Consider the following 13,800-nt stretch of genomic DNA (forward strand, 5'->3'; position numbering starts at 1 on the left):
CATATTTCACATAGCTATTTAAATCCTTCATTAAAATGACTGTAGCCTTTTCTGCGTTGAACTTAGGGCAGCCCATGGGAGCAGAGGAAGCTAAAGCCCCCAGGCTTATTGGCAAAATAAGATGTAAGCCTTTGAAACTTCATTGAGGCAGATAATTGTTCTTCAATATAAGCAATTTTTTGCTCAGTGTGCCCGTAGAAGTTCTTAACACCTTTAGTTATCTGTTGTGTAGCATAGCAGTACTAACATTCATTCTTCTTCGTCTGTTTTATCAGGACAGAGCTTGGGTTATGGTTTTGTGAACTACGTTGATCCCAAGGATGCCGAAAAAGCTATCAACACTCTGAATGGATTGAGACTTCAAACTAAAACAATAAAAGTATGTAGTGTTCTTTATGGTTTAAAGAAACAGAAGTGTTTTGACTTCTTGTTAAGATGCATGATGCATTTTTCCTTTCCAAGTACAACGTAAGCATTCTGCTAATGCTAATAAACTTGCCTAGGACTTCACCATGGAGCAGATGATTAGTCCTGTAGTCCACCTAGAGATTATAATTGAATATACAAAATTGGTATGTATGATAATTGTCAATATTTTATATTTGAGCTTAAATTAGGTGATATCTCAATTAGGTGACATCAGATCATATGCTTTGCATGCTTAAGTAATAAATGCAGTATTGCATATAGTCTGAAGATTGCACTGTATGCTTCCTACTTTTTTTTTTTTTCAAAGAAGACAGTATAATTTGCTTATTAAACAAGACAGTTGCAGCCTAAAGGAGTATTCTCTCACATCCTTAAAATGAAATGCTGAGATAACTGGTTTGTTTATAAAGGTCTGTGAATTACTGGATTTCAAGGTTGTTCCATATTTATATGCCTCGTTTTTCTCCAATGTTAGGGTTTCCTGCTTTTTCACTTTGTTATAACAACTGCACCTCTTGTTAACTAAATTCAATTCCCTCAATTTCTAGAGAAAGGAATCTTGAAACTTCTTACCAACTGTGTTTTTGTTCACTCCAACCACATTTAATCACGTTTTATTCTTTCTTATAAAATGGCTTTAAATGTCTCCAAAGGTGGGGTTGTGGTGATGGGGAAATGACACTGTAATTAGCACGTTATTCATGTGTACTAAAGTTTCACATTAATACCTTGGAAATGTAGCATTAAGCAATTACTCCATTATCAGAAGAGTCAGGATATCGATTTGAGCAATTGTTGGACTCTGAAATCTTAGGAAAGGAGATGAAATAAAATTGTCAGGGAATGGGGGCCTTTGAATGTGTTTCACAGGTGTTCGTGCCTGGAGGCAGCACAGGGGCCAGCCAGCCTATTCTTTCTCATTAAACAGCAGGGTTTGCTAGCTGATCACTTGGACAGTGACTGCCCTCTAACTAGGGTCATATTTGAGCTGTAAGATAAAGCTCACCTTGTAAAGGCTTTGGAGTTAAAAAGCAATGCTGAGCAACTTTAAAAAAAAAAATAGCAGGCAAATATAAGATGGCATGAATTCAGGTAGATTGCCCGAACTGTTCTGGATTCATGAGGTTTATTGAATGCATGATGCTATTTGTAACTTATATATGCTGCAGTTAATAAACATTGAGTCATGGAAAGACTTGGATAGATGCTTTGCAGAAAGTTACCTACTTGCTTTTAGTAGGCTTGCCTGAAGGCAGCCTCTCCCATGTTCTACTTGGTGAGGGAATATGGAAGAAAGCCATTTAGTACGCCCAAAGCTTGTGCAGCTTATAAAGCAGTCTTCTGGGGGAAAGGGGCATAGATTAGTTCTCCAGTAATGTTACAGGTATGTTGTATCTTAGGTATATCTTAGACTGCAAAACTAAGAAATGCATCTGCTCAGGATGACAAGTTCTGTGGACTATGTAAATATTCAAAGGAAAAGGATGGTGAATACAGAGAATCAATCCAGGCTTCCCAAATCAAATAGATTCCTTACAGGGGGTTCAGGTGACTTGAATTTGTTTCCAGCATATGACTTCTTGGTCATCTTTCAGTTTACAGAATAACAGGTTGTTAGGGATTGAAAGGGACCTTGAAAGATCTAGTCCAGTCCCCTGGCTGGAGCAGGAACACCTAGATCAGGTCACACAGGAATGCATCCAGGCGGGTTTTGAATGTCTCCAGAGAAGGAGACTCTACAACACCCCTGGGCAGCCTGTTCCAGTTTCACCACGAAAAAGTTGTCTTACATTTAAGCAGAACCTCCAATGTTCTAGCTTGCACCCATTGCCCCTGAGTGATTAATGTAAACATCACCAAATTTCTGCAAATAGAAATGTATTGTTTAAGAAAAAAAGTCTGGGGGGGAAAAAGTGAAAATAGATTGAGGTGGGGGGTGACACTGCTTTTCCTTTCTTGCCTTCTTCAAGTGCTAAGGTAAAGCAAACAAAATAGTTTTCATCTCTTTATTTAGAAGAAAGTATCTCTGAATGTTGCTTTTTCTCATGTTACATGGCAAATAATGACTCTAGCTACCCATGTTTGGCTCTGTTCAATTTCAGCAGCATCTTTCAATGTTAGTGTACATCACCTGGGGAAAGGCTGCTTTATTCCCTTATCCCTTCTTGGGGGTAAGCCATATTTCAGGCCGACTTTTCATGACTGGATTCTCCCTATGTACTGTTTAAAGAGTCTGTCTTTACCTCCTTCCACACTGCAGGAGAAGAAGAGGCTAGGAGGATTCCTCATGTGTTTCAAGACTTGAGGTGTTATTTCTGAGCTCTCAAGACCAGGACCTTTGCGGAGCCTTCGTAAGGGTTCAGGGACCACAGTGTTCCAATTTGTCTGTAGTTGATACCTCCATGTAGTGGCTGAAGTGGGAGCATTCCTGCTCAAATCCTGATCCCAGTCTGTGGCATTCTGTATTGGGTGCATGACAGGTACATCTGACCTGCTGCTTCTTTTCTACAGTCACTGGTTACATTCCTTCATCCCTAAAAGGGCTGCCACCTACTGTTCTTTTGAAGTAAAATGTACTCAAACCACAAATTTGCAGATTGCTGGCTTACCTTTTTTCTGTGTGGGTAGCAACATTGAAACCAATTACTTGCTACCTTTTTAGAGGGAGGGCTGTCCTTTGGAAAGCTTCATGAAATACTTTTAAGTTGGTATATTTATATTGCAGGTAGCCTGTGAATTTTGGGCTTCGCTGAATTATGCAACTTCAGTGTAAAAGCAAGCTGTATCGGAGAGGTGAAAGACTTGCTATGGCTCTTTTTTTTTTTTTCAGAAGAAGCTGCTGCTGGAAAGTACTTTTTCATTGGCTCTTAAATAGAACAGAGAACATGGATTTCTGTGCCTTGAGCGATCTTTCTGCTTACCCATTTGCTTGTTCATTGATTTGGTTTTTGTTTTTTTCATTTGTTTTGTCACAAAAAGATCTCTTCTTCCCAAGTCTGAAAAACTCTGAGGAGCAAACAGCATGCAAGTGTCATCATTCCTTTTGCAAAGGAATAAGAAAATTCAGTGCACGTTTTATTCAGTTTCTGCTTGGGAGGAGGGAGATCATCAGTGACTTTTCCTGCCCTCATTCCTGGGAAAGCTCCATCAAAAAGACTCAGATGAATTTATTGCGAGGTTATCTGTGTGGCCATACCTTTTGGTGTGTTGTAAATGCCTTCAGTGCTAATAAGTCTAAAATGGAATGGAAAGGGCAAACAAATATCCTGTCCTTGAACTGGTACAGAGCTGTGTAAGATCCTGAATAAGAGGCAGCTTTTAATGTCAATTGGGGCTACCAGGAGGACACAGGGAAAGCTCAGCCTGGCTGTTGTCTGTGCATGCTGGGGTGTATGAGTGATGGATGTGGTCTTTGGTGGTTCAGAGCTCACAAGGGACGCAGCCAACAGAGTAACATCATGTTTGTTTCCCCCTCACAAGGTGAAGTAGGGCCGAGGAACTTCCCTCTGTCCATCCTGCAGCTCTCCAGCATGAGAGGGCCTGAAGCAGCAGAGCCTTTCTGTACAGGAGCTGACAGCTGTCTTAGTTCTCAGTGCTGGTGATATGTGTATAGGCACGTATGGAAATCTGCAGTGTAGAGGGGAAAAATGGTTTGGCCTAGCTACAGGCCTAGCTGTTATCCTTTTTTATAAGATAGCATTGATTATCTGTCTTCTATCTAGCTAGTGCTTCTTAAAAATCAAATTTAGTAGAGCTTCTTCCTCTTTCTTTTTTTTTTTTTTTAGTTTTCTTGACTATTAGAGTATTTACATGGGTAATTATCACCTGTCAGGAGAATACAGATTTAAGAAATATTTTATCTAAAGTATTAAATCTGTAGGTTTTCCTCCCACTCCTTCATAGCTTTGCATATGTTTAAAAAAAACTGCCTTCACATGTAATATAATTCCAACAGGAAGCTGTAAGAAAGTTTGACAAATTATTTGGCTACATGCACAAGTCCTACTTTGTCATCATTATCACCTAGTTAACTGCCCTACTGTAGAAAGCTGTGTAATTAAAAACAGCTAGTTATGAATTTAACAGGAGTGAATACTGAGCTATTTGCTTTACACATGCCCAAAAAAGTGCAGTTCAGCAAGGGGATACTTGAAGCATGTCATGCCACAATTTTGATAATGTCCTCTGAGTCAGCATGTCCTTAAAACTTGGCTTTATGATGTGCAATTTCACTTGGTGCCGTGAACCATTACTTAGATTTACAGTAATTTTAAGGAAATTGTCCTCAATTGTAGCAGCTTAAGGTCTTCACCCTTGTGAACTTGTACCTCTGATAGTATTCTTGAAAACACTTCACAGGATATAATAAAATGCAGAATAAAGAAGCATACTAGTTTGATTTCTATATTGGTGCAGCAGAAAAAGATTGTCTTCTCTAACATTGATATTTTTAGAAGAAAACTTTGGTAGCATCATTTTCTATATTAATGTTTTCATTGATCTCCCTGGAGAGCGATGAAATATATATGAACTGAGTAAAAAGTCCATTAAAATACCGGGGGGCAAGAGCTGTGAAGGTGAGAGAAACCCTCTTTACCTCCTCGATTTTGTTCTTACAGCACTAAAGGACATTGATCTAGTGAGTGGCAAAAGGGGATCCTGTTTGAAGGTTTAATTAAAGCTAGTGAATTTTATTGATGCTATCAATCAGCAGAGATTCAGAGAAGGGGCATGGTGCCAGACCATTTAGTGGTCTTGACAGGGTAATTAAATACCTCAGGACTGTATTCTCAAGGTAAAATTGAAGTGCTCTAGCAGATCTGTAGCAGCAGAACAATGTGTCTTGGAACAAAGGTAAAGGTGTTTTTTTACCTTAAGTTTCTGCAGGAGTTATATAAATGATAATTATACAACCTTTTATCTATGTTACAGTTAAAGCTTTGACAGCATTTCCTTTTTAAACCCCCCTCCCCACCCCACACATGCCTTTTCACCCCCAGGTAAAATTTGTTCTTCACTGAAATTCAAATCCCTTCAGACTTTGGATGTTACTTAACCGTCTTATGTGTGGTGCTTATTTTTCATGTTGCTGAGTAACATTGAGAGGAGCATTCACTTGTGAATGCGTGTTGCTGTCTCTTCCTGTAAACCATGCTCAGGTCACACGGTTCTTCATTAATACCTAACTACTCCAAGCAAAATAGCTCAGCATGTCAGATTGAACTTCAAAATGTGCTCATCTCTCCTGCAATTGCATAGCTTGTTTCCTGTTTGGTCCCCAGATGGGCTCTGTCACACCCGATCAGTTCTTGCAGGAGTCTGCTGCTGTTGTGCCAGCGAGAGGGTCCCTCAGACCAGTGCAGCTCACACAAAGACTGCTGAGCAGTTTTGCATCTGGTCGTGCAGTGGTTCCTTTCTGAGCCTGTGTGGGTGGTGTGATGTCTGGCACAAAAATTGATGTGTTAGAAGGGGCAGGAAGTACTCCATGGGGCTGAAGGAAGACTGAAAATTGCTCAAGAGCTGAGCTCCAAGCAGTAAGAAAAATCAACTAAAACTAAACTGTTAATACTGGGACACCAATACCACATCTTCTGTCTTCTACCTTCCCAGTGCTATGGAAAGTCCTTTAAGTAGAATACAACTTTTCTGCATGTGTCCAACGTGTTAAAATTTCCAAATATGGAGATCTGTGCTTTTTAAAAAATCAAAATACTTGATTTCTCCATAAGAGTGCTGCTGTTACTGTAAAATACAGATGTACTTCAGAAATTGCGGAAGCCTTGTGAAAAATTGATTGACCTTTAGTAATAAGCTAGTGACTTTTGACATTACATATCAACTCTAGATATCTTACCCATGCAGTTAGTTTTTTTCTTGAAAGGGTTTGTAGATTCAGATCTTCCATAAAAGCAGTAACAATGTCAATGGATATGCGGTTGTTTGCTTTTCTGCAAGGTGTTTGTGAAATGAGTAATGCAGATGTTCTGGCCAGTGTTTGTCCTCAGCAGTTCACTGAACACAAATATGGAGAACTTTGAAGTTCACATTTTTCCTTCCAAGAGCAAAAGTTGTGAACAGATTCACTTCAGTTTCAAGAACAGAAGAATTTGGGTCCCACCTTTTTTTTTTTTTTAGATTTTGTTAGTGATTCTGATCATCCACATGCCTGGTGACAGGACGAGGGGGAACGGGCTAAAGTTGTGCCAGGGTGTTTTAGGTTGGATCTTAGGAAGAACTTCTTCACTGAGAGGGTTGTGAGGCATTGGAATGGGCTGCCCAGGGAAGTGGTTGAGTCACCATCCCTGGAGGTCTTTAAACAACATTTAGATGTTGAACTTAGCGACATGGTTTAGTGGAGGACTTGCTAGTGTTAGGTCAGAGGTTGGACTTGATGGTCTAGAGGTCTCTTCCAACCTAGAAATTCTGTCTGTGAAGAATACTCCCTCCCAACTCTCCCACAACCTTTGTGTAACAGCATTAGAAATGTGAGTTAGGTTCTGTAAAAACTGTGCTGTTCCATACTTCATATGACAAGACTACCCAGGATAATATCCAGCCCTCCACAGGAACATAGTCATAGAATGGCATGGGTTGGAAGGCACCTCAAGGATCACCCAGTTCCAACCCCCCCATGCCATGGGCTGGGATGCCACCCAATAGATAAGGTTGTTCAGGGCCTCATCTAACCTGGCCTTGAACACCTCCAGCGATGGGGCATCCACAGCTTCTCTGGGCAGCCTGTGCCAGTTCCTCACCACCCCCTGAGTCAAGAAAGAACATAGGAAGAACGAAGCAAAGTATGTAGGGAGGTCTTTGAGGACTAACAGAAAGTCGGAAAAGTGTGAAAATGTATTTTCTCCAAATGTGAAGAGCAGAGTTTGGAGTCTGTCTCCTTTTATTTGTTGCCTTTTCTTTGTACTTATATTCAAAGTTTTAAGTGATTCCTCTCTTTAAAGATACTGATATAATTATGACTACAGGTTTTAAATCTTACGCACTACAGTCCCTCGAAAGGCGAAGCTGTCAGCAGAATTGTGGTTCTGTGATTATAGTGCATAATTCTCATCTTATTGTTGAGAGACATCAGTGAATTTAATTACCTTTTCTTATAGTAGTATGATAAACTTCTAGTAGTACAGCATTTTAACCGCATTACCTTAAGCACTTCTGAGAAAACCTCCAATTCTGTTTTTGTCCTTAACAGGATTTCAGTTTTTAATTGCTAATTTACATATGCTATTGCACGTGTCATTTGGTGAACAGAAGCAATTTGGATCTTCTGTAGCCACTTCAGACCAAGTCTTCTGAAAGCCTGTTCCTGGTGCTCCTTTGTGGTAGGCATAGAAGCAGTTTACTAGGTCTTTAAAAGTATGTTGTATTTAACCAGTTAAATCCTAAGGAGTACTCCTGGTCCTCGTCCTCTCTATAAAGACTGGTGTTAAGTAAAAACAGCACAGCACAGGAGCTGAGGCTGCCAGTTGGAGACGAGGTGCAGTGTCAGGTTGAAGCTGACTTTGTTCATGTATTGAACTCTGTATTTTAACACTCTTCCCCATCCACTCTTAAAGTAAAATAAATGTATTTGGAATTGCATGTGGATTACAAAACGAAAATTGTAGTAGCATGAGTTTAAGGCCTGTAATACCCAAGGTATCATACCTGTCATTTCTGATCTTAACATTTAAAGCAAACACCTTTTGTCTTCATCTGTGATTACAGAAGGAATCTAAAAAGCAAAACCACTTTACCCTTTGCAAGGTCAGCCTTTGTGGGCAGTTAATGTAAAATGCTTTGAGCCATCCTCGCAGAACACGGTAACCATTGTTCAGAGGTTTGCTTTGGCTTGTTTTTTCATCCTTTCTCTCACACTGCCTCTCTGAGAGCACAAATGCAGCTTTTGCTTAAGCTGACCATATTCTGAATAGTGTGCTACATTCATGTACCAAGCTCCTTCTCTAAACAAGGTCAAAGACTGCTTTTTTCTGTAATGTTTGAAAGTCCCCATCTGGTCCTGTGGCATACTACTAGGAGTGTGTGATCCTAGCCAGGATCTGGAGGAAAAAAAAAAAAAACAGGTCATGAAAAATCTCAAGGGCTGTAGGGTTTTTGTTGGGACTTTCAATGCATATTTCTAATTTGTTGCTGACATTTCCAAGGATTTCTTTTTTTCAGGGAGCTGGTATAACCATAGAAGAATATAAGATACCAGAACAGTGCAGTGCTTAAATGCAACATCAGCTTGATGTGCCCTTGCTTGCTGAGTCACGTATTTATCACTCTTGCATGAAGCAAATTTCAGATACCTTTGAAATCACTGTTTGCAGAAAATTCTTTTATAAACTGGAAGACTTTTTCTACAAGCTGTGTTCCTCCTGAGAATTGTGGAACAGAAAATTATTTTTTTTGGTAGCTACTGAAAGTCAGAACAGGCCTCCTGATCTAACTGAAGCATCTCTACTACTCAAAGAAACCTTGTGTTGCTTGTAAATGGCTGTAATAGTCGCAGTGAACTGTAGTTGCCAGTTTTTTTCTGGTGATGTAAGAGAACAAAGTATAAATCTTTTTGGAGCAGGCTTATTTGTTGATTTACACAGAGAAGGACCCATGAAATCTCATAAGGACACTGTGCTGCTCTTTCAAATGAAATTTGGTTCTCTGGGATAAGTGTTACCCCAAGGCTGTGAGACTGAGCAGTGAACAAGAATGAAGGCATCTTGAATGAAAAACAAAGAGCTGGGAGCTCTGAATTAGTGTTAGGTGGGATGGAGCCCCTTAGAGCTCCTCTTGAAACAGTAGCTCTTACAGGCATGTTGTTGCTCTGTGTATTGAACTTGATACAATTATTGATTAGTAGAGGTGAAAGTAGGCAGGCTGTGTTCTATTCAAAGACTCAGTGCTTAATGTCTGGTTTTGTGGTAACAGAAAGAGTTGGTGACTCACTTGACATAAGACCAAGGGCTGGTCTTAACCATGTCAACATGATGGCTCAGATGCTGTACACAGTCTCTTCACCATATGAAAAATGATCTTGTTTTCACAAGGAGGTGTTTCTGTACTTCAATTCAAGATACTCTTGGGAATAGTGCTGGGAAGAAGTGCTTCCTAGACTAGAGAATCCCATCCAAGATGCTTCACAAGGGATTGATTCTGGTTTCTGATTTCTGATTGATTCTGATTTCTCAGTCTGGTTGTCTTTGTCTCATTGCTTGCTGTCTTAAGCCTTCACAGTCTTCTCATCCGAATGACGCCTGCTCATGGTCTTGAGTTCCTTGTAAAACTTGATTCTCTGTGCTGAACTTGCTGTTGCATCTGCTTTAATAATTAAATTATACTTCATTTTGAAGAAATCACAAAGGAGGAAAAGTGCATTAAGATGTCCAGCTGGGATTTAGAGCCAGAATTGAAACCAGATTTTTCCTTAGATCTCATGCTGATCCAAAATTTCATGCTGATCCAAATAATCTCTGTTGCTAGCCTTGTTTTGCAATGGTGCTCTGACAGGTCTGCTTGGGCAGCAGGGTAAAGCAGGGTCTGCTGAGCGTGGGCTGTGCTGCAGGAGAGCAGTGCAAGGAGCTGCGGTGGTTTTGCTGACTGACAAGAGTCAAACACAGAATCTCACGATATGGTCAAAGAGGAATTAGAGTACAAAACCCGTGTTTCCCGTGAGCACCAGTGATCACTATAACATCAGTGGCATTCCTCTTTTTGGTAAGAAATTTGAAAACTGATGTAGCCTCAGATGCTGGGGACCTCATATCTAGTGTTCATACACTGTGTTAACATACCCAGGAGCGAAGATCATAAATACGTAAAGGTGGAAGATTTCCAGTGAGAAGTTACTTACAAATTGCTGCAAGAGACTCCATCCCCCCACTTAGAACCATGTTGAGTTTGCATTTGTGAGTCTTAAGTTCAGCGTGGTTTTAGTTCAGACTTCAGAAAGTGTTGTCTTGATGAAATAATTCCAATTTGAAAGTAGAAATTTATAAAAAATAAAGGTGGGACTTTGTTGGCTTTGGCATACTTGTGCAAACTACTCTGCCTGTCAGTAACCACTGTGAACAGCTTGTTAGGCCTGCTTGTGAAGAAAATGGAGCTGCAGCACTCTTCTAGCTGGGCTGTTAATTCAGATGTGCAAAGAGCTGCCTTGGTCAGTGTAGCTTGTTACATGTCTGGGTTGGGGATTGTTTATCAAGCATGTGTAGCAGCTGATACGATCACCGTGCTGTGATATCCTGAGAGAATCACTAACTTTGCAGTTCAGTGTTTATGATGTGCCAGATGACTGTGTGAAGTGTAGCTCCCTCCAACCATGATCCCTCAGCAGTTACCTCTTTCTGGCTGGTTGTGGTTCCAGTTGTGTCTTGTTTTCTGGAGGAGCAGACCATTGCTTGGTCCATTTGTACTCTCTGCTGAGCTGGCAGGGAATGGACATGAATCCCAGGACTGACCTCGAGGCTGCAGTTCGGGCACTGTCTATAGCTGGACAGTCTTCATGAGGTGTGGACTAAAATCTCAACTTCTGCTGATTGTAGTACTGAAAGGCTGTTACTTCTGTGCCTGTTTTTTTCAAAGACATCCATTACAGGACAGGCTGTAAAAGCACAGCCAGTATTAGATATGATCCTTTTTGTTAATTTACACGGATAGGTGAATTTGAATTTAGAAGTATGTTTTCATACTTCCTGAGAGTTGTCTAAGTGGCCTAAGTCTACCACTTTGCTTGCTCACACAAATGCTGGTGCAAGCTTGCACTAGTGACTTAAATTCAGTGTTTAAGTGGGCAGTCTTGTGTATATTGGGAAAACTGGCCTTCAACTTCTGTTTGGAATGGAACTATTTTTCATTTGAGCAGAGACAAAGTAAACCTGAATATATAGCAATGTGCTCTCCTATTTCAGACAACCTTTTACTGGCTAGTGACAGCTGAGACGAGTCTCAGCCTCTGCTTTGTGCTTCAGCATTTTATTGGGAATCAAGAAGAAGAGTTTTTGAGTCATGGCATCTCATACTAATTTAAGTGAAGGTTAAGAACACAATGGTCTGAGAATGTTGTTGTAACAGAAATAGTTCCTTGTCTTTATTGTGCTTGCCAAGAGGGCTTATATTTGTAATATATTCCTTTTCCCAATATACATCTGTCTGGTTTGCAGGAGTGGTTAACCCATGTTTGTCTGCACAAACTTCGTGTAGTCTTTTTGGATTTTTTTCTACTGAAACAAGCTGTCCTGGTTTCAGTTAGGACAGATCTAATTTTCTTCCTAGTAGCTGGTAGGGTGCTATATTTTGGCTTAGGGTGAGAAGAGTGCTGATAACACGCTGATGTTTTAATTGTTGCAGAGCAGTGCTTACACCAAGCCAAGGATATCTCAGCTTCTTGCTCTGTCCTGACAGTGGGCAGGCTGGGGGTGCAGCAGGAGCTGGGAGGGGACAGACCCAGGACAGCTGACCCAAACTGGCTAACGTGGTATTCCATACCATCTGACGTCATGCTAAACAATATATAGGGGTGGCTAGCCAGGGTAGGGGGCTGGAGTGCTCGGGGTTAGGCTGGGCATCGCTCAGCAGGTGGTGAGCAATCGCATTGTGCATTGCTTGTTTTGTACACATTATTAGTAGTAGTACTATTATCATCATTATTGTTGTTATTATTGCCATTATTTTCCTGTCTTAATAAACTGTCTTTATCTCAACTCACAGGCTTCACTTTCCCATTTCTCTCCCCCATCCCAGAGAGGGAGAGGGGGGGAGAGTGAGCAAACAGCTGTGTGGTGTTTAGCTGCCGGCTGGGTTAAACCACAACACAAGATTTTTAAAAGAAATGGATACCATCTATAAGACAGTGTTGATAGTTTACACTGGAAGTTGTTGAATGTAAACACGTACAGAAGTATTTTGATATTTAAAGATATCAGATATAAAAACTATAAAAAGAATACCTTAAGCAGAGTGTTTTAGAATATAATATCAGTTTTTCCTAAAGTTCTTGCAGGCAATAAAAACAAATCCTTGCTTGTTCTCTATACTACTTAAGAGGCTATATATTAGAAGTAGAGTAAGGTGTCTAACAGTAGCAGCAGATGGTAAGAAACGGACTCTCATTTTTAGGGACTGGGTCTTTCTTCTCTTTGGCAACTAATTTAACCTGCTAGGTTTCATGGCTTTAAGTTGAAAATCAATTCATCTTGGTGCTGAAAAATGAAATATTAAAACAGTGAAAATACCTCAAATTTTTAATGTGATGTTTACATTTCTATAAGTAAGTCTTTCCTACTAGCAGTAATGGAAAATTCCAGTAAAACTGTTTTCAAGTGGTTGTCTACAGAGCAGCTATGTTCACTGTTACGCAGTGTGTGTGTCGTCATTAAATATTTAAAGCCAGGCTTTCCGGCTGCTTCTTGACTCACATTGTGTTCAATAGTTCTGACGCTGCATAACCTTGGTGTTTATTAAGTATTCACCTGTTGAAGTAGCTGTGGAAGTAATATCTAAGCGCAGCTGTTAATTCAGTGCATATGTATATTGCATGACAAGAATGAATCTAGAATGATCAGCAAGTAATTACTGAGCTAGCTAGCAAACTGCCAGGTAGTAAGATGAATCTGGAGACTCTCTGCTTGAAATCTTATGAGTGAAGTAGTTGGACTTTGATATCAATAACGAGTTGAAACGTATCTCATGCTCCATGTAAGTTTCTTTTTCATGGGAGTTAATTTTCTTATGTTTTGTGGCATCCTTGTTTTTCTCTAATGATGCTGGCTTGCAGTAATCTCAGATCACTGGTAATGGTTTGCCAGAGTTAAATTTCTTTTACACTGGGTTTTTGAAGTTGTTTCTTTCAGTTTCCTACCTGGTCAGAACTTCAGGCGCCTAGCAAGACATCTAGAGGTGGTGTTTGGATCTTAACCCTGATGTATTAATTTCTGTTTGTATGTTACTCTTGTAACTGATCTGCACAGATGCCAGCAAGCATCAGTCAGAAGACAGGAGTACTCTCTGAGATACTTTCCACAGAGAGAAATCTGCGATTGTTGTGTGTTCTTAGATATGGAATACCTGTAGTACTATTTACTGGTTAGAGTTTACTGCTTTCATTTGCTTGCTTTCTTCAAGTGTTCAGTACAGGCCTTGACTGCTACGTCTGACTGTTCCAGGTAGCATTTACCAGCAAGGACATGAGCAATAGACATCAATGGATCACAAATCACCATGAAGGAGTGCATATTTAAGAGATGAAAGGAAAAGTGATAGGTGCTTTGCAGATACTGTTTGATATTTTGACATCCACTGGTTCTGTAGTGTAAGGTGAACTTGCAGTAAGCTAAGAAACGTTTTCCTGTGGATTTTTCCTTTCTGGGGGCATGTAGGGGA

General features: G+C 40.2%; 1 protein-coding gene across 41 annotated transcripts in view; it reads left to right on the top strand.

Moving 5' to 3' along the window:
* Positions 1 to 13,800, top strand: part of ELAVL2 (ELAV like RNA binding protein 2) — a 91,541-nt gene that overhangs the window by 62,415 nt on the left and 15,326 nt on the right. For all 41 annotated transcript variants that reach the window (XM_038170859.2, XM_072031245.1, XM_072031255.1 and 38 more), the window contains one exon: positions 276 to 379. In XM_038170859.2, the coding sequence (XP_038026787.1) occupies positions 276 to 379 (104 nt within the window). The remainder of the gene's footprint in view (positions 1 to 275; positions 380 to 13,800) is intronic.

This window comes from Anas platyrhynchos, chromosome Z, assembly GCF_047663525.1.
Source record: "Anas platyrhynchos isolate ZD024472 breed Pekin duck chromosome Z, IASCAAS_PekinDuck_T2T, whole genome shotgun sequence".
Classification (NCBI taxonomy): domain Eukaryota; kingdom Metazoa; phylum Chordata; class Aves; order Anseriformes; family Anatidae; genus Anas; species Anas platyrhynchos.